The sequence below is a fragment of the Drosophila pseudoobscura genome, chromosome X (assembly GCF_009870125.1).
Source record: "Drosophila pseudoobscura strain MV-25-SWS-2005 chromosome X, UCI_Dpse_MV25, whole genome shotgun sequence".
In the NCBI taxonomy this organism is placed as follows: Eukaryota; Metazoa; Arthropoda; class Insecta; order Diptera; family Drosophilidae; genus Drosophila; species Drosophila pseudoobscura.
Window position 1 is genome coordinate 43,111,748 of NC_046683.1, and position 19,133 is coordinate 43,130,880.

General features: G+C 49.2%; 4 protein-coding genes across 10 annotated transcripts; 2 read left to right on the forward strand and 2 right to left on the reverse strand.

The window, feature by feature from the left end:
• Window positions 1–31: 31 nt before the first annotated feature.
• LOC6900354 (uncharacterized) lies at window positions 32–6,521 on the forward strand. Its single transcript, XM_002134713.3, has 3 exons — window positions 32–175; window positions 234–6,161; window positions 6,221–6,521. Exons 1-3 carry the CDS (start codon window positions 154–156, stop codon window positions 6,430–6,432), a joined length of 6,162 nt encoding a protein of 2,053 aa, XP_002134749.3. The 5' UTR covers window positions 32–153; the 3' UTR covers window positions 6,433–6,521.
• Window positions 6,451–16,464, reverse strand: Cep135 (Centrosomal protein 135kDa). Of its 5 annotated transcripts, XM_033381949.1 has the most exons (13): window positions 16,320–16,464; window positions 14,720–14,918; window positions 14,483–14,657; window positions 14,269–14,427; window positions 12,806–14,210; window positions 12,533–12,743; window positions 12,338–12,453; window positions 7,967–8,092; window positions 7,660–7,813; window positions 7,469–7,593; window positions 7,152–7,419; window positions 6,793–6,978; window positions 6,451–6,722 (listed from the first exon to the last, which is right to left on the reverse strand). In XM_033381949.1, the coding sequence occupies exons 2-13, from the start codon at window positions 14,894–14,896 to the stop codon at window positions 6,561–6,563; spliced, it is 3,264 nt and encodes a 1,087-aa protein (XP_033237840.1). In that variant the 5' UTR covers window positions 14,897–14,918; window positions 16,320–16,464; the 3' UTR covers window positions 6,451–6,560. The 5 variants fall into 5 exon arrangements, with proteins under 5 accessions (XP_033237840.1, XP_033237841.1, XP_033237839.1 ...); XM_033381950.1 differs by lacking the exon at window positions 16,320–16,464 and having other exon boundaries at window positions 7,469–7,575; window positions 14,720–15,032; XM_033381948.1 differs by lacking the exon at window positions 16,320–16,464 and having other exon boundaries at window positions 14,720–15,032.
• Window positions 8,712–12,016, forward strand: LOC4813678 (uncharacterized). Of its 3 annotated transcripts, none has more exons than XM_033381951.1 (5): window positions 8,712–8,960; window positions 9,058–9,124; window positions 9,971–10,408; window positions 10,470–10,807; window positions 10,872–12,016. In XM_033381951.1, the coding sequence occupies exons 3-5, from the start codon at window positions 9,978–9,980 to the stop codon at window positions 11,636–11,638; spliced, it is 1,536 nt and encodes a 511-aa protein (XP_033237842.1). In that variant the 5' UTR covers window positions 8,712–8,960; window positions 9,058–9,124; window positions 9,971–9,977; the 3' UTR covers window positions 11,639–12,016. The 3 variants fall into 3 exon arrangements, with proteins under 3 accessions (XP_033237842.1, XP_001353174.4, XP_015042585.2); XM_015187099.2 differs by having other exon boundaries at window positions 8,713–9,124; window positions 10,872–11,565; window positions 11,825–12,016; XM_001353138.4 differs by having other exon boundaries at window positions 8,712–9,124.
• Window positions 16,465–16,556: 92 nt separating the features above from the next.
• Window positions 16,557–19,113, reverse strand: LOC4812833 (uncharacterized). Its single transcript, XM_001353139.4, has 7 exons — window positions 18,541–19,113; window positions 18,325–18,479; window positions 18,113–18,257; window positions 17,608–18,015; window positions 17,269–17,542; window positions 17,093–17,199; window positions 16,557–17,024 (listed from the first exon to the last, which is right to left on the reverse strand). The coding sequence occupies exons 1-7, from the start codon at window positions 19,004–19,006 to the stop codon at window positions 16,729–16,731; spliced, it is 1,851 nt and encodes a 616-aa protein (XP_001353175.4). The 5' UTR covers window positions 19,007–19,113; the 3' UTR covers window positions 16,557–16,728.
• Between the last annotated feature and the right edge of the window lie 20 nt (window positions 19,114–19,133).

The window sequence follows — 19,133 nt, forward strand, 5'->3', positions numbered from 1 at the left end:
AACTATAACCGAAGCCACACAGTTGACTCTTTAGTTCGAGTCAGCATGCCAAAGTAGACATAGGGGTCGCCCTAAAAAAAAAAACGAAAATCATATATTTTTGTAAAAATCGTTCTCGTTTCTCTCAAGCTACTTCAAGAAAAGTATATATAAATGGAGAGAAATCACAAGAAGGGTAGGTTAACCACTGACTATAAACATGTGTCTATATATCAATATCTCAATCCCCCCAGGCGGCCGCATTCTGGTCGAGCGACAGCAACGCTTATCGATGCAGAACGGAAATTGCTTCTACATTAGAAACACGCAGACCCAGGTGCGTGAGGTCTTATTTCGCACAGCGGACAATTTGGGAGTGGATCGAGGATCCCTCATCAAGGTCCCAGACAGAGAGACCCAGGCTCGAGAGCGCCAGCACATGACCCAGCTGAACAGGCGGATCAAGTATGAAATAGACCAGCTTAAGTTCTTACGCCGCAATATTATACAAAACCCCGTCGAGTACAAAGCTTCAGAGTCGTATATGGAGCTGCACGATAAGGAGTTCTCCGCGGAAGAGTCGTCGGATGAGGGCCAATCCTGTGACACTGGTGACCAGCGAATAATACAGACCCTGAGCTGTACAACCGTGTTACACACAAACAAGAGGTGCAAACGTGCTGAAGGTGGCTGCAATTACATACCCCGGCAGAGGAACAAGTGTCGCGACCTGGAGCCGCGATCTGTACATCAGTGTGATTATGGAAACAGCTCAGGATGTGTCGCCTGTTTTGCCGGTGCGCAGCAACATTTTCAAGACGATAACAACGACGCATGCTGCACGCTGCAGCCAAGTGTAGAGTCGTATATGGAGCTGCACGATAAGGAATTCTCCGCGGAAGAGTCGTCGGATGAGAGCCAATCCTGTGACACTGGTGACCAGCGAATAATACAGACCCTGAGCTGTACAACCGTGTCCCACACAAACAAGAGGTACAAACGAGCTGAAGGTGGCTGCAATTACATACCCCGGCAGAGGAACAAGTGCCGCGACCTGGAGCCGCGGTCTGTATATCAGTGTGATTATGGAAACAGCTCAAGATGTATCGCCTATTTTGCCGATGCGCAGCAACAGTTTCAAGACGATAGCAACTACGCATGCTGCAGGCTGCGGCCAAGTGTACCCATACCTGTAGTGCCCAGTCCGTGCTGTCAGTATCAGCCGAGCTGGGCGTGTGTCTTACCGGCTCCGTTCAATCCGCGAACGACGACCGACTTGAACACTGAGGACTTCTGTCGCAGTTGGTGTGCCTGCGTCATGCCCGACCGTGCTCAAAAACTAAAGCATAGGAGCCACCGAGCTTCGGAGGACCCATCCCGGTCGAAGAGCCGGAGCTCCTCAAAAGGTAGCAGAGCGGTGGATGAAAAGATACGCAGTAAGCTGAAGAAGAGCGGAGCCGCAATCGACACCTCCTCGCTGGACCAGTACAATGTCGAGAGTCACGAGAAGCTTCTGAAGGTCACAATGCGGAAGGAATCCAAGTCAAAATCATCCACACGCAGGCGGGGATCCAAGTCCCAGGCAGTAGTGGGAAAACTCAAAACAGAAGGGAAGGAAATAGACGAGCAAGCGGATAACACCACCAAGGGCCAAAAGTTCTTCGAATACATGGACAAGTACGAGAACGAAAACGAAAACGGCGAGGCCGGAAGTGAACAGGGAAAAGCAGGCGAGGGATCCCAGCTGGAATCGAATCCCACCTACACTAGAATCCCACATATAAAGCGGGAGCCCGGGGAATCAAAGTATAACGAAATCGCTTTCACCCCTGATAAAAATAAGGAGACGGCCTGTCTTGACTCTTGTCCAGCAGTGAATTGTAAGCCCCCGCAATCAGCATATGAGGAGAGAGGCGTCTGCGACAAGGAAAAATGCGTTTGCGCTGGCCAGAAAGACAAAACGGAAGCAGAATACAAATACCAACACCCCGCACAGGATGATGGACGCGAACCGAAATCGGGAGAAGAGTTAGTCTGTCTTGACTCTTGTCCAGGAGGGACTTTTAAGCCCCCGAAATCCGCATATGACGAAGGGGTTCCAATTTCCACAACTGATAAAATAGCTGAGAGGGGCGAAGCCGTTTCCCACAAGGAAAAATGCCCTTGCGTTACCCAGGAAGTCCAAACTGATGATGAATTCGTCAAGAAAGAGACGAGGCTGACTCAAACGGATCTGAAGTTGCAAGAGGAGCAACTCACCCAAACTGACCCCCAAGGGAGTCAACACGAGGGACCTGCGCAGACCGACATGGGCGGCAGTCGCCTCGATATGCTCACCAAAAACGATCTCCAGGGAAGTCAACAAGAGAGCGTTCCAATTTCCACACCTGATGAAACAGGTGAGAGGGGCAGAGCAGTGTGCCAGAAGGAAAAATGCGCTTGCGTTTCCCAGGAAGCCCAAACGGATGGAGAATACACCAACGAACGCCCCGTACAGGATGATGGGCGTGACCCGAGAGCTGAACAAAAGGGACTTCTTGACTCTTGTCCACGAGTGACTGGAAAGACCCCACAATCAGCATATGACGATGAAGTTTCAATTTCCACCTCTGATAAAAGAGTTGAGAGGAGCAAAGCCGTGTGCCGCAACAAAAAATGCACTTCCGCTGCTCAGGAATTTCAACCGGATGGAGAGTACACATACCAACGCCCCGCACAGGACGATGGACGTGACCCGAGAGCTGGACAAAAGGGAGTCTGTGCTGACTCTTGTCCAGGAGTGACTGGAAAGCCCCCGGAATCAGCATATGATGAAAGGGATCAAATGTCCACCTCTGATAAAAGAGCTGAGAGGGGCAAAGCCGTGTGCAGCAACAAAAAATGCGCTTGCCTTCTCAAGGAAGTACTAGGTGATGGAAAATTCACAGGCCAACTCCCCGCTCAGGAAGATAGAAGTGAATCGAGATCTGGACAAAAGGGAGGAGTTCCAGGAGTGACTGGAAAACCCCCGCAATCAGCATATGACGATCAAGTTTCAATTTTCACACCTGATAAAACAGTTGAGAGGGACAGAGCTGTGTGCCAGAAGAAGAAATGCGGTTGCGTTGCCCAGGAATTTCAAACAGACGGAGAATACACTAACCAACGCCCTGCACAGGATAATGGGCGTGACCCGAGGGCTGAACAAAAGGGAGTCTTTCTTGACTCTTGTCCAAGAGTGACTGGAAAGTCCCCGCAATCAGCATATGATGATGAAGTTTCAATTTCCACCTCTGATAAAAGAGTTGAGAGGAGCAAAGTCGTGTGCCGCAACAAAAAATGCACTTCCGCTGCTCAGGAATTTCAACCGGATGGAGAATACACATACCAACGCCCCGCACAGGATGATGGACGTGATCCGAGAGCTGGACAAAAGAGAGTCTGTGTTGACTCTTGTCCAGGAGTGACTGGAAAGCCTTCGCAATCAGCATATGACGATCAAGTTTCAATATCCACCTCTGATAAAAGAGTTGAGAGGAGCAAAGCCGTGTGCCACAACAAAAAATGCACTTCCGCTGCTCAGGAATTTCAACCGGATGGAGAATACACATACCAACGCCCCGCACAGGATGATGGACGTGATCCGAGAGCTGGACAAAAGAGAGTCTGTGTTGACTCTTGTCCAGGAGTGACGGGAATGCCTTCGCAATCAGCATATGACGATGAAGTTTTAATTTCCACCTCTGATAAAAGAGTTGAGAGGAGCAAAGTCGTGTGCCGCAACAAAAAATGCACTTCCGCTGCTCAGGAATTTCAACCGGATGGAGAGTACACATACCAACGCCCCGCACAGGATGATGGACGTGATCCGAGAGCTGGACAAAAGAGAGTTTGTGTTGACTCTTGTCCAGGAGTGACTGGAAAGCCTTCGCAATCAGCATATGACGATCAAGTTTCAATATCCACCTCTGATAAAAGAGTTGAGAGGAGCAAAGCCGTGTACCACAACAAAAAATGCACTTCCGCTGCTCAGGAATTTCAACCGGATGGAGAATACACATACCAACGCCCCGCACAGGATGATGGACGTGATCCGAGAGCTGGACAAAAGAGAGTCTGTGTTGACTCTTGTCCAGGAGTGACTGGAAAGCCTTCGCAATCAGCATATGACGATCAAGTTTCAATATCCACCTCTGATAAAAGAGTTGAGAGGAGCAAAGCCGTGTGCCACAACAAAAAATGCACTTCCGCTGCTCAGGAATTTCAACCGGATGGAGAATACACATACCAACGCCCCGCACTGGATGATGGACGTGATCCGAGAGCTGGACAAAAGAGAGTCTGTGTTGACTCTTGTCCAGGAGTGACTGGAAAGCCTTTGCAATCAGCATATGACGATCAAGTTTCAATATCCACCTCTGATAAAAGAGTTGAGAGGAGCAAAGCCGTGTGCCACAACAAAAAATGCACTTCCGCTGCTCAGGAATTTCAACCGGATGGAGAAAACACATACCAACGCCCCGCACAGGATGATGGACGTGATCCGAGAGCTGGACAAAAGAGAGTCTGTGTTGACTCTTGTCCAGCAGGGACTTGTAAGCCCCTGCAATCAGCATATGACGAAAGGGATCAAATTTCCACCTCTAATAAAAGAGTTGAGAAGGACAGGGTGCGTCGCAACCTGAAATGCGATTGCCGTGCCCAGGAAGTCCAAAATGATGAAGAATTATCCAAGAAAGTGACGAGGTTGACTCAAACGGATCTGAAAGCGCTAGAGGAACAAGTTACGCAAACTGACCCGCAGGGGAGTCAACAAGAGACAGTCCCCCAAACCGATGTCCAGGGAAGTCAACACGACGGAATTACCCAAGCCGATCTCCAGGGGAGCCAACACGAGAGGCTCGACCAAAACGACCTCCAGGAAAACCAATACGAAGGACTCGTCCAAACAGAGCCGGAAATCAACCATGAAATCGGCAGCGGTAAATCGGCTATATCGGGCGTGGCCGTCAGTAAAGCGGAACAATTTTCGACATGGTCGCCAAATGATGACAAAGATGTCCAAGATGTCCAAACTGCATCGCAGAAAGAGAAGAAGCAAAATCAGCGTCAAGACTCACCATCAGCTTTATCAAGGAAAATTTATAGTGCTCAATCCCCTTCTTCGCAAAAATATATGAAATATATTAGTCGAGGATCCCTAACAGAGCAATCTGAACAAGATGCAGATGCAGAACACCGTAGCAACAGTCGCCGCTATCCGGCTAAGCAGTGCCAGTGTAAGCCAGTGTCCTCCGGCCCCAGCCAACAAACGCAGGTCCTCGAGGAACCCAAAGAGCAACAGTACCTAGTTGACGACGAAGACATTCCAGTTGGTACAGCGTGTCCCTTAAAAAAGTCGTCGCCATTCTGTGATCCATTGCCTCCGGCGGCTAAGTGTGACCTTCATCCAGCGGGATGTTACTGTGACACCAACCAACCAAAGGTCGAGAAGCCAAAAACTTCCGGTAGAGTCAAGCATACAGAGCGATCTAGGAAGTCGTCGCCCACGAATAACAAATCCCAACAGAAAGGGCCCGACAATACCAAGCAGTATCAACAATACGAGTCCACGTATCAGTACAGCTACGGGCGCTCTGAGGATGCAGAAAATGTAGACAGCAGTGGTACTGGTACCACCAGTAATAATATGGATAATGAACCGTCTAAGGTTCTCAACAAGAAGCATGTTCAGGCACATGGCTGTGACACTGATTGCAGTGGGCGTAGTCTCTCCGGATGCAACATCTCCATAGACAGCTACCTTGGGCCACAGGCAACGTCCTCGCGTCGTATAAATTATCAGTACTCAAATGGCAGCACATATAATCCGCCCAACCAATCTCTAGTTCCAAGACTCCCAGCACTGTGTCAGTTGTCTGGCGCCTTCAACTGTGCCACAGCCGATAATGATGCGTGTAAGCAAGTGGTGCCGATTTATGTCTGCGAGAAGCGTACACGCTCTGTCACCTTCGAGGATGAGTGCGGGAAAGTGCGGGCGATGCGCAATATTGCGGACAATATTCGAAGCAGAATTGACTGGGAGCGGATCGTAAAGACACGTATGAGCCAGTCGGATTGCGATACCGACAGCACCAGTCAGTCGAACGCTGCCTTCGGAAGAATGTATTCCACCGAAGACAACAACGGCGGATACTCTTGCCGTAAGCGAAAAGATATATTTATTTCCACTTTTCCTACCTCATTAATCGTATCTTCCCAGGATCCAGCAATTCTGCCGCCACCGAGATTACCTGCATGGGGTCAGAATACCAGACTGTATACGGGGAAGACTTCAGCAACAACGAGGATGATTTCGGGTTGCCGCAATTCGCACACTGCCCCTGCTTGCTCAGAACCTACGTCAGCCTGGCCTCCATCTGCACGAACGACAGCCGATCCATTCTGCAGGAGGACGAGGAGCAGAAGGAGTAACGTTAGCACAAATTTTAATTTCGTTTTTACAATTTTTATTATACAACTTCGAGAGCCTCTAAGAACATAAAATTTGAGTTAAAATGAAACTAACGAACAAAATTAATGAATAAAAGGATCGAACATGTCTACAACGTTTCCGAGGGCACCCTTGGACTGACTTCACGCGTACGGGCCCTACAGAAACGATCCTGCTCGAGGTTCTTGCGCAGTTCACGGGCCTGCTCCTCGTACTTGGTGGCCAGTTGCTTCTGTTGAGTGCAGCGAAGACGCTCCTCCTGCAGCTTTTCCTTATTTCAAAGGGGGAAAGGGAAGGGCCTAAAGTGTGTCGTCTATCAAGATTGATTCACGTTTGCTTACCATGGTCTGTTGGTACAGATGTCGTAGTCGTTCCATCTCGTTGTTGGTCCTGATGCCGTCGTCATCCTGACGCTGTTGATCTTGGTGCAGGTTCTCCAGCAACTCGTCCGTGGTCGCTGTGGCCACTTGGTTGACGGCCGCCGTCTGTTGGAGTTCGTCGCGCAGCTGCTTGCATTGCTTGTCCAACTGCGAAGTTGATTCTAGTTATTGTGGTTGTAGTTATACCGCTAGTTGGACTACCACTACGCACTCACTAACTCTGACAGTTAGTAAGCTTGGATTAGCATGCGACGAGGCAAACTAAGACTAGGGCCTTAGCAAGGATAGTGGTACGCATTGGGGGACGAGCTAAAGCTCACCTTCTTTCTAGTTTCATTGACTTCATTCAGCTCCGCATTAAGCTTCTCCTTCTCCACATCCAGCTTGTCGCACAGCTCTCTACGAGCGTCAAGATCGACCTTCTGGATGCGCAGATCGTCGCGGGCATTCTCCAGTTCCTGCTTCAGGCAGCGGGCCTTCGCCCGGGCGGCGGTAAGTTGTACTTCCATCTCCTTCAGTTTGCATTGGCAGCACTGCAGATGATCCTTGAGGTTGCGCACCTCGCACTCCAGCTCGCAGATCTGACGCCTGAAACGATTAGACTTTAGCCCAAGCCGCAAAAGCAATGTTTACTTACTTTGATTCGGCTGCCTCACACTCCAGGCTGTAATTGTTGCCCTCGAGCGCCACCTGTTCGGTGGTGAGGCTGTGGAAGTTGTCCAGAAGCTCGTCCCGCTCCTTTTCCTTAAAGTTAGAGCATACCTGTCGGCATTAGTTTGGCGGCTCGAGTACTTGTCTCTTATCCACAACTTAAATAACTAGACTGACCTTTTGCATGAGCAGGTCCTCGGCCTTCTTAACCTCCTGGACGTAGTTGTGCAGCTGCTCCTTCATGTTCGCAACCTTCAGCTCCGACTCCCTGAGCTTCTTCTGCAGCGTCCTGGCCTCCACCTGGGCATCGGTCAGTTTGTCCATCAGGCGGCTACAGCGATTACAAAATGTGTACACATGTACATAGTATTATAAAAAAATTGCCATAAAAAAGTACATATTAATGGTCACTGTGCGAGGAAAAAACTTTGGCTGAGCGCGGAAGCAGTTCTACGATCGCTGCGGTAATGTCTTTTTTGCTCACCCATTCTCTGCTATGGCCTCATCGCGGCTGGCTTTGAGTGCCACAATCTGCTGCCGCAGCGTTTTACTTTCCGTTGAAGTCTCATTCAGCTCCGAGTCGTGCTGTCGAATTTGGTTGGTCAGTTTGCTGTTTTGGAGAGAGTGTACACATAGGAAATCGATTAGAACTATTCACTGTTCTACAATCTTGACACACCAATCCTAGGCTAATCATTGTTTTCCTAGACCCTCGATCACATACATCTTTTCTCCCCTGTATTGCGCCCGAATATTGAATTATCATTAAGGTTCGGACAAGGCAAGACCCCGTCTGGCTGCAGAGCTCAACCAATGCTAAAGACTCGAGGAGCCTGACCCTCTCTCGGGCGCCCCAAAAGCAACCAGACACAAATATACATGTGTGTCTAGATATATGTAGATATATGTGAATGCCAGGCACGTAGCAGGCACACATCCGCAATTCGGATTGAAGCTCAAGAACACACAGCTCACAGAGCAGTGAAGTCGCCATCGCCATCGCCATCAACGTCTTTGTCTGTCAGTCATTAAGGCTAAACAAAGTTCAAATACCCGTCGGGGGCTGACGCAGAACCCAAAAGGCTAAGAGAAAGAGAATAGCGAGGGATATACTCGCAAGTACATACATATGTACGGGTATGGGCATGACATGTGTATGCTCGATGACTGACATTTCGACGCCCGCTGTTGGCTGTCGGCTGTTGGCTGTTGGCTTTACGGCCAAAGTGGTTAACACATGGCTACTAAATCTTTGACATAAACTATGCTCTGCAGCTTGTAGTTTCCATGCAAGAGCGCGCTGGACGCTAAGAGCGAGTCGGGCAGGCCAGCAGAGTGTTGGCCGGGCTCAGATGTTTGTTACCTGCCTGAGCGAACGGTCGGCTCAGTCGGTCGGTCGGTTAGTTGGTTGGTTGGTTGGTCGGTCGATTGGTCGGTATCGGTCGAGTCGCGTCGGTTCTGCCTTAGGGAATTGAATTGTATGTCTTTTGGATGATCGCGTTTTTGATGTGTTTCTTTTTTATATGTTTTGTTTTGTTATTGTGTTATCGTTTCGTTGCGGGGAGGACGCTACAGCCAAATCAAAATCCAAATTGAGCGCACTCCAACTTGTTTTTGGAAATTCACGAAGGAGTTGCAAAAGGTGCCTAAGCAAATAATCACTAATCATTGTTGTGTGTCGAGGCAAGAATCACAGGAGAGGGAAGATTTTGATTGGATGTAAAACAAAAGCAAAACCAAGAGCCCAAACCAAACCCAAAGCCAAACCCCAAACCTGTTGCTATTACAGCAGCTAACAACGCAACCTAAGACTGGCCAGAAATCACGCAACTATCCGCCAGCATGGATCGGATACATGTATATGGGGAACTGGTGCAGAGTGTGGCACCTCTCGTGTCCACCGCTTGGCTGGCTTCTGCGGCGGCGGCTGCGGCTGCTGCTGCGGCTGCTGCTGGGGCTGTTGTGGCCGATGTGTTGCCTGCCACTGTTGCAGGTTTCGTCATTTGCTCTTACATAAAATGGCGTTTCGATTATGAGCAGCAGAAGATTTCTGGCCAAGCAGACGCAAGGCGAACAGAAGTCAAGATAAATGGGTATTTGGGTCATGGTTAACAGCGCACGAACCGTTTACTGGTTTTTCTGTTGTGGTTTTTGGTTCGTTTCGTCTCTGGCTGCGGCTCTGACCGGGGCTAGTTCGAGTCCAAGCACTGCGATAATCAGATGCCCCAGAGGGTTGGCTAATTCAAATTGGACTCGCTTCGGGGCCTGTGCCTGCGTCTGCGTCCGCGTCCGCAAAAGTGAATTGATTTATAAACAGCTGCCCCCGACAATAGAAAAATCATCAATCATCCGGTATAATGAGAGGCGAGCCGAGCCAAGCCGAGCCTCCTCCTCCTCCTACCCTAGCCCCACTCTGCCAAACAAAAGTGAAAATCCATTAGTTGCCTTCCCAGCTGATGCCAAACTATTGGTCCTCTTGCTCTTCCAGGTCCACCATGAGACGTCGCAAGCTGCTCATCTGCTGGGCAGCCCTCCAGGCGGGCTCAACCATGATTACCTGCCTGCTGTTGCTGCTGACCAGCTCACAGCACAGCTATCAGGTGGCGGCCGGCATTGTGCCGCCACCCTGGAGTGATCCGGCCACGAACCCCTGCGCCAGCATGTCCGGGGGCTGGCAGCTGCTCTACTGGACGCCGCTAAAGAAGTGCTTCAAGATCTTCACTCTGGGCTATCCCTGTCCAGACACCATGGAGCTGAGTCCCACACCAGTTAGTGCCAAGCGGAAGGATCTTCCTGCGGCCGAGTGCCGCTGTCCGCCGGGAACTGCTCTCAGTCCTCTGACCAGCTCTGTGTGCCACAAGCTTTACGAGCGGGGTCCGTGTCAGAGCACAGAATACTTTCAGCCCCTACCAGATCAGGCCAAGAGGTGAGCCCATGGAGGGATCTGGCTCATTCACCATTCATTCACAATTTCCTCCTCATCCTAGGACTGGCAACCGGTGGGGCACCTGCAAGCGTCCGTTGCAGTGCCCCGATGGAATGATCTTCTGGCCGAGAGACAACAAGTGCTATACGCGACGTAGTCGTGGACCCTGCAGCCGGGGAAAGTTGCTGGTGCGCAACGAGGACGGGCTGGCCGAGTGCAGGTGCGAGGATGCAGGCGAACTGGCATTGTACTACTCTCCGTCGGAGGACTCGTGTTATGAGCACTATACCAAAGGACCTTGCTCCACGCCGGGTCACATTTTCATGCCGGGTGGTCGGTGCGATTGCCAGCAGCATCTGCCCCAATATCATGCCCCTCAGCAGATGTGCTTCGAGCTCGGTAGGATTCCATTTGACAGTACAGTAGTCCCCCCTCCTTATTCCAAGTTCTCTCCTGATTTCAGATACTCCGGGACCCTGTCCTCCTGGACACATATTTCGCATACCCGACAATGCTGAGGCGACGAGTGATGGCTCTTTGCAACTGCTGCCTCGGGCCAGGTGTCTGTGCAAGGAAGGCTACGTGCCCTGGACCGATGGCATCTGCTATCGCCTGTACACACGGGGACCGTGCGGTGCCAACGAGTTCCTGGTGAATGCCACCTCCTGTGTGCGCAACTTTTGCGGCAAGAATCGCCTGTACTTCCCGGCCGAGGACTCTTGCTATCGAATAGGCTCCCAGGGCCCGTGCTCGCTCCATCAAGTGGTGATCTTCGATTTCACCGCGCGCCCCTCGCTCGACGGCATCTCCTACAATGGAATGTGCGGCTGTGCGGGAGTACTCACTAACTTGGACCAACAGTGTTCCGGCCCGGGCTCCGGATCTGGCTCCGGCTCGGGCGCCGACGTGGAGCAGAACATCTGCGAGTCGACGCCTGGCATGGTCGAGATCAACGGCCAGTGTCACAAGCTGTACACCCGAGGTCCCTGTGGGGCTGGCCAGTGGCTAGAGCCACTCAAGAGTCACTCCCAGACGAATACATCGATCTTGGCCTTCGGCAGTCGAGCCAAGTGCGTCTGCCGCCCCGGCTACACGGCCACGGAGGCGGACCAGAGGGGCCTAAGCAACTGCAGTGCTCCAAGCGTGAGCCTGGCGAGGTATTTAACGATCGAGCGACACAACTCAAAGTTCCTCAATGATCTACACTCCGGTTCTCCCTCCCTAAACTAAATGTTAATACGAGCCTTTCAAACTATCCTTTGTAGTCTCTGGGTCTTTGTCTGGGTCTGGTTTTGAGTCCCCGCATGCCTACTATCTTCATCCTTCTCTATGATCTTTTGTGATGCATGCCAAGTGTTTTTTGATCGCAGTGATCCATTTGTTATTCCATTAACCATTTTGTTCTTGTTGTTTTAGGTGGTTTTTAGAAATATTCGGGTAACCTTTTCGATGGTTTCGCAGCCACGGGGGATAGGATTGTGCCATGAATGTATTACAGCGACTAATATACGAGTTGTATTTAAGATAACTCTCAATAAGACAAATAAAATAAAGAAATGTGCAAAATAAACAAAAATACTACTGTTCCTTGCAAGGACAGACGTTCAACGATTCTATTCAGCCCTAAGGACGAGAGGACGTTGACCCGAGATGTCTGCGCTATCAAGTGGCCCAAGCGACACCAAACCGATGCCGGTTACGCGTGGATCGCGCTTCCGCCTCAAACGAGTCGCGTGCAAACAGGAAATAAAGATGTTCGAGTAATATTCGGGTATAAGGTGGTGCTTGGAATTATAATCCGAGCAGAAGACCAGACCCTAAGCAATGCGATAAGGCAGGAAACACACTTTAAAGTTTTTAGTCGATCCAATGGGGCAACACACGGACCGGACAGACGTTCAGCGATTCTATTCAGGACTAAGGACTCACCGCACTTGCTCCTCCAGTTCCTTGACGCTTTGTTCCAGACAATTCCGCTTCTCCTTGCAGTCCTTGAGCTCGTATTCCAATTTATATGCTCGCTCGGTTTTGCCATCCAACTGATGCTAATGTTGACGAGAAGCATTAAAGAAGATCGACAAAAAGTAAATAGAATGAAAGGGGAGCAGAGCTCTGGCCTTTTACCAGAAGAGTGTCTTTTTCAGTCTCCAGGCTAATGTAGGTCTGGCGCAGGGCTCCGATCTCGGCGCGCAGTTGGGTGACCTCATTCCTGTTGGATTCGCGACTGGAGTCCAGTGTGCTGGCCCGGACATCTGCCGACTGTCGCTGACGCTCGGATATCATAAGTTTACCTTGGAAGTCGGCTATAATTCGCTCATTCTGTTCATTGAGCATGCTGCCAGAAGGTTGATGCATTACGAAATTTACTCATCTTGATTAATAGTCAAATCAACTTACGTTATCTGACCGATCTCGGTCTTTAGCTGCTCGCTTTCGGCTTGAAGCGAGGCCACGCGATGCCTCAACTGGGCTATGTCCTCCTTGAGCAGGGCTATATTCGTTTCCGCTGGAAGCCGAGCTGAGTTCAGTTCCCTGTTGTCGCGTTCCAGCTGCCGCAAGCGATCATTGAGATCCTCGTTGCGCTGCCGCAGGACCAGCAGCTCCTCGGCATGCAATTGAACAGAGCACAGCTGCTTCTCCCTAATCATGTCCCGCTCGCAGCGCACTCTCTCCAGCTCCGACCTGGCACAATCGCGCTCCCTTTCGACCCGCCCGATGGCAGCCTGTACGCAGTCGCTTCGATTGCTGTTGTTCCCAGAGCTACTGGCGGTGGACGGCGGCAGGGTCTCGTAGTGGGTGTTCTTCTGGGGCGAGTATTGAAGTTTGTTGGAGCACAGCTCATCCCGCAGTGTCCGCAGCTCCTCGTCCTTGGACTTCAATTGAGCACGCAGGAAGGCTACCTCTGACTCTGAGCCGGATCTGGCCATTATCCGGAGATATTCCTTCTGGAAGAAGTCCCGCTCGGACGTCAGCCGTATCTTCTCTTCGTTGAGGGTGACGGAGTTGTTTTCGTTATGGTCCTTCGCCTCCTTTTGCAGCTCCATTATCTTGGCATGCATTTTTCCAAGCTTTTTCTTCTGCTTATCAATGATGGTATTTAATTCCTCCTCGCGACGGGTTAGCAGATTAAGACGTTCGTTCAGATTACGCTTGTCACAGGGAATAGCAATAGGAGATGCTCCTCCTGTCAGACGCACATCTTTGAACCTTTGTTCGTTTCGCTGCTGCAGTTGCTTCAGCTCGACCTGGAGATGCTTCACCTCCAGTTCCCGGGCATCGATTTCCAAATTGGCCTGCTCTTCGACCTGTAGGGCTGCCTGCTTGAGCTCATCTAGGTTCATTTGAAGCTGCCGCTTGTCCTCGTCTGAGCTTAGGGCTCTCTGCATGGCATCGTGCATTTTGTCTTGGTACTCGCGCACCTGCATCATCAGTTCAGCCTTCTCGCGCTGCAGCAGGTCAATGTCCTCCGATAAGGCACCCACTTCCCTGTAGCAACAGTCCTTGGCCAAAGCAGCGGGCGGCCGTCCCCCAGATAGCATATCATTCAGTCGACGAATCTCCCGATTGCGCGACTCAACTTTCCGCTTGTAGAACTCCAATTGTTCGCTGGATGTGGCTAGATCATTTTGCAGCTTGTCGAGCTCCTCCTGGCCGCTGGTCTGTGTGACTGTCACCCCATCCTGGGTGGTTGTCGTGGTCTTCTGAAATACTCCCGCATTGCATTTCGTACATTTGAGTGCAGTGCCAAGAACGCAGGGCAGAATGTTTCCAGCGCGTACTGTGGTTATGAAAGGTTTCTTAGCTGAAAAGAATCTCCAGCATTATACAGCATCTAGCAGTGGAGGAAAATTCAAACATACTCTGGCGGGTGGACGACACATGCGTTCGTTTGCCAGCCGTCGAAGACGTGCCAGCCAGTTGTTTGTTTAGCAAGGCATCTAACTGGTTCTGTAACCCCACGTTATGGCTTTGCAAGTGTTCCTTGTCCGTCTCCAGACTCCTCATCCGTCGTTCGGCCTCTGGCGATAAACATTTTTAAAAGTTTTTCCCAAGATAAGGTTCAAGATCACATACCACACAAGCGCAGCTCGTAGTCCTCGCGATCCCTAAGAAACTGCAAGTGGAGCTCATTGCATTCAGCTAGCAGGCGGGAGTTGTCGCACTTGTAGGGTTCAACGCCCAGCTCCCAACAGGTTTTCTCCTTTAAAGACACAACAAATCGTAGCTTAGCAACCGCTTGACCCATTTCCTTAATAGTAATCTTAGTAGGATTAGCTACTGGCTACTGGGAACATATTCATATGTGGGTACCTCTAGCAGATCGGCAACTTGCTTCTTTGTGTCCCTAAGACATTCCGTCGTCTTGACCAGGTCACCGAAAATTGCTTGCACCAATGGAATGGCCAGAACGGGCAGCGTCTGGTTGAAGCCCATAACATCCAGTTTGGACCGCAAATCCTTGAAGTCGCCATCGTTAAAACCATTCATGGATAACTGATGGCTTAACTTTCTATTGGATGTACTCAATTATTGCAATAAATAAAACAAACAATAAACAAAAATAATGCGCCAAGAGTTAAAAAGGTACGCTAGCAGTGTGACCGTAGAAATATACTTGACGAAGTCAAGTTCTGTTATACATATTCCTCGTTTTTTATTTTCCGTGGAATATTACTAGCTATATAGAACATTTAGCCATGCCCACATAATTTTCGAACAAAGATGAATAAATTTTCTACACAATTGGTTAGTTTTTAGTCCTTGCTTTTTTTGTATTTTGGCTAAAACAAGGTTTGAACAAAATAGTTCAACAAAAAATCAGTCGCAATGTTGCTGGTATTTAAGGACATGATGCGTGTATAGGCCTTTGTACACCCTATTTCATTAATTTTATATGTAGATCAAACGCAATTTATTAAGACCTTTTCTCAAATTGACATGTTTTTGACTTATTCATGCGTATTATTAGTATCTTGTATATATTTATCTCGATCCTGATACCTACTGAGCCTTGGAAGACAAACGTATTCACAATTCTATAGCATCCATTACCCCCAGGGTATGTGTGCATGGAATAAGCAACATGTTTGTGTATGGAACGAGACTCATTGTTGCTAAAGCGAACTGGGGCGAACTGCGGCGAATTCGAATTCCTCATATTCTTTGTTCCGTTGAATAATACTATCTATATGGAACATATTGCCATGCCCACTCAATTTTGTACGATTGATGAATCAATTCTATACATGATTGGCCTATTTGAAATACTTGCTTTTATTGGATTTCTATAAAACATTGAAAATTAAATTAATAGATTGATGAAATTGACAAAAATACCATGGGAGCGCGGCGAAAACCAGTATTTCTACAGTATGACCCTCAGAACAGCACCGAAATATACGGTCTCATTTGAAAAATATACCGAGTGGAGCGCGCCAAATCGAACTTTTTTGAATGTGAGCGACAAGGATTTAAAAGTTGTCAACCGGGCCATTACCGATTCAACAAATACGACGATTCCCTCAATTTTGATCTTCCGTCGAATAATACCAGCTATATAGAACATTTAGCCATGCCCACATAATTTAATCCGATTAATTAAACTATTCTCAACTTGACTGGCTTACTTTATATAATTGCTTTTATTGCATTTTGCGTAAAGGTTTTACCGAAATAGGTTAAAAAAAAAAAAGTTTTAGATTACCGACCGGATAATACCTAGAACTGCACGTCAATTTATTTGTAAGTGAATGAGTCACAAGTGAATACAATTTAGTGGAATAAGCCATGAGCGGAAGTACGATTTAAGAGAGATTTCGTGACTTATTCGCACACATTTTAATAATTTAAATGAACGGTCAAGAATGTGCAATTAATAGCTGACAGCCCTTCTGAATCGCAAAATACATACATGCGAATATTTGACTACTGTGAGGAAGTGTACTCCTCCAAGATCCTCCAACGCTGAGCAAAACCAATGAAAGCGATATCCTCCAGCTTTTCGTATTCCACCTCGCTTTCGTGTAATGAATATTTATAGTGCTATTGGAAAAACGCTTTAAATTAAATAATGAAATAGCACAAAAGTTGTTAAAGACTAGATTTTGAACAATTTTGTAGTTGTCAAAAATTATTTTATATAGTGAAGTATTATACTCAGCGTAAGCGCCCTTTTTATTTCAAACTTAATGTTGTACTTTACTGCACTGAACGAGAGGAAGTGTGGGTAAACGGAATAAAGTCATTGACAAATCCACTCGCCGGTAGGGGCGCCACATTTCGTCGTTCAACGGAAATTGCATTTAAATTCAAATTCAAACTTACTCGACAACAAAACAATAAAAGTTCTTAAACATAAAGGGAGCTTCGTTGTCCGATATGAAATTACGCTCTGGCTTCTCAGATGAGAAAGGATTCGTGGTCGGAGGCAACACAATATTCAAATGACGATTCGATTGACCGACGAACTGTGCCATGTCCAAAGGAGCTTCGTATTTGGTATAAGAGGTGACCACAATGGGGCATTTAAGATTAAGAGAGGCCTGTATGGTGTCAGGCCAGGTGTCCTCCAAGGCATATCCCGTCGACCGATACAGTCCCGAATTGTAAAAGCACACTGTTGATTAGAAACGAAACTGATTAAAAGACGCTGGTCTAAATGCGAGTTCTGCCACACGGTTATACCCAAATCTGGTTGGAGAAACTGCGGCTCTCGGCAGTAGTCGTGATAGAGATTATTTTCAAAGTGATAGTTCACTGTCCTCTGAGCCTTACGACACAAGCGACAGCATCTTAAATAAAATGCAATTATCAGTTGGATCCAAGTACTCGAAATATTCGAAGACCTCGCATTCGCTCACTTGATCTTCTTCAGTTGCTCAAAGGAGATGTTATTGGGATTCAGTTCTGGTCCTACGAAGACCACATTCAGGCATTTCAGAGCTGGCATTATGTGCAGAAGGAAGAGCTCCCATTTCTGCAGCACATCGACCTCGAATTCGATCTCAGCTCCTATTAGATGAAGCGTCAGCTCGCTGTTTCTCAAGCGCTCGCAGAGCTTCAGGGCAAACCAGGCCGTCAGGGGTCCGGTGGAGACCTGGGTAAGGGCAGCATACTCACACTCATCAACGACATCTGTCAGTGGAAGTGGGAGGTGTTCATGGCGGTCCAGGCGCTTTTCATTCTTGAAGGATACTCACTAAAACTAAGTTTTTTCATCATTTGCCTCGAATTGCAGCAGGCCATGGGCAGCTCCCGGAGAACCCTGTTGGGTAGCGACGGCTCCAGCCGTCCAAATTTGGCCTGGAACATGACAAAGGCCTTAAACAGTCTGTAGGCCCCGCACCACTTGGCATGCTCAGGACTCCGATGGTCTGGCTTGTCCCTGCAGGAGGCGAACTCCCCACAGCCGCCACAGAGTTGAAGACGCTTAAAGCGATGCTCGCGGCACTTTTGGTCCCCGCAGATGAGGGGAAAGAGTAGCACCTCTTGCTCCGTGGGCGAGAGCGGACGATTCATTTCCTTCTCTACCTGCCGTATGCACACAATCCGATACGAACGAAATTGCTCGGCACTGAACGCACCGCACTTGTAGAACATCTCGTGACCTACATAGATTCGAGCAACAGGCGGATAATTGGCAATTAGCTTGATTTATGGTTCGTGGCCGCCGACGGCCGGCGGCCGGCGGCCGGCACCGCTCACCGCTGAGGTCCACTGCCTGGCGCAGGGCATAGCACAGCTGGCGATGGTCCTGATCCTCCCTCATATGGCTGGGACTGCAGTAGTAGCTCAATCCGCAGCGGGCACAAGGCAGCGAACTCCGGCCGCAGAGATCCGCTTTACAGAGCTGTAAATCAGTGAATTCGGGGGTAAAGTGGATGCGTTTCTGATTGTGTGGTGCAACTGTCACTCACGTTGCACAGTGAGGCCATAAAATATTTCCGCGGCTTATATATGTATTCAATGTACTCGGCCTCATCGTCGGAGGACTCCACATCGCTGGGAGGCGCCTGGCTGAACAGCTTGCCCAGATTGCTGAACATCGCCGCTGTAGGCGATTCCCCACCGCCTAAATAGGATGCAAATGCAACGTTATACACGAGCTCTAATTTAAGGGAACAGTCTCTAACCCATCTGCAATCTGCTGCCCAAGCACTTCAGCAGCTCGTTCACTTCGTGGCCCCTGACATCCTTCGATTGCTTGGCAGGATTTCCTGCTACTGGCTTCGGCACTACTGGCTCTGGGGCACTCGAAGTGGGAAGCACTGCTGGAGTCCTCGGCTTCCTCTCATCCTCTTTGGCTTGCTTTGATGGCTTCGCTGTCGCTGGTTCTGGTGGGGCTCCAGTAGGCTCGTGTTTCTTGGAAGCAGGAACCGCGCTCTTGGCCAGCAGCTTCCTACGCAATAGCTGCTGTATCAGCTTGATGGGATCGCTGTCTGGCCCTGGCCCCGCTTCCGCCTCCTGGGTTGTGACCACTGAAGAGGGTTTTTCTTCTGCCCCTGCACTGTCCGTCTGGTCAGACTGCACCTGATTGCACTTGTTCCTCGGACGATTGCGATGCCTTGGCTTTTTCTTTTGCACGCCTGTCTGCTGCATGGCTAATTTTCAGATCAGTTTTGCTCAGTTCTGTTCTGTTCTGTTCTGGGTTCTAAATTTGCCTGCCTGCTTGCGTACGTAACTCAATTGAACGACAATGAAGAATGAGCATTGTTCTTGGGCTGCT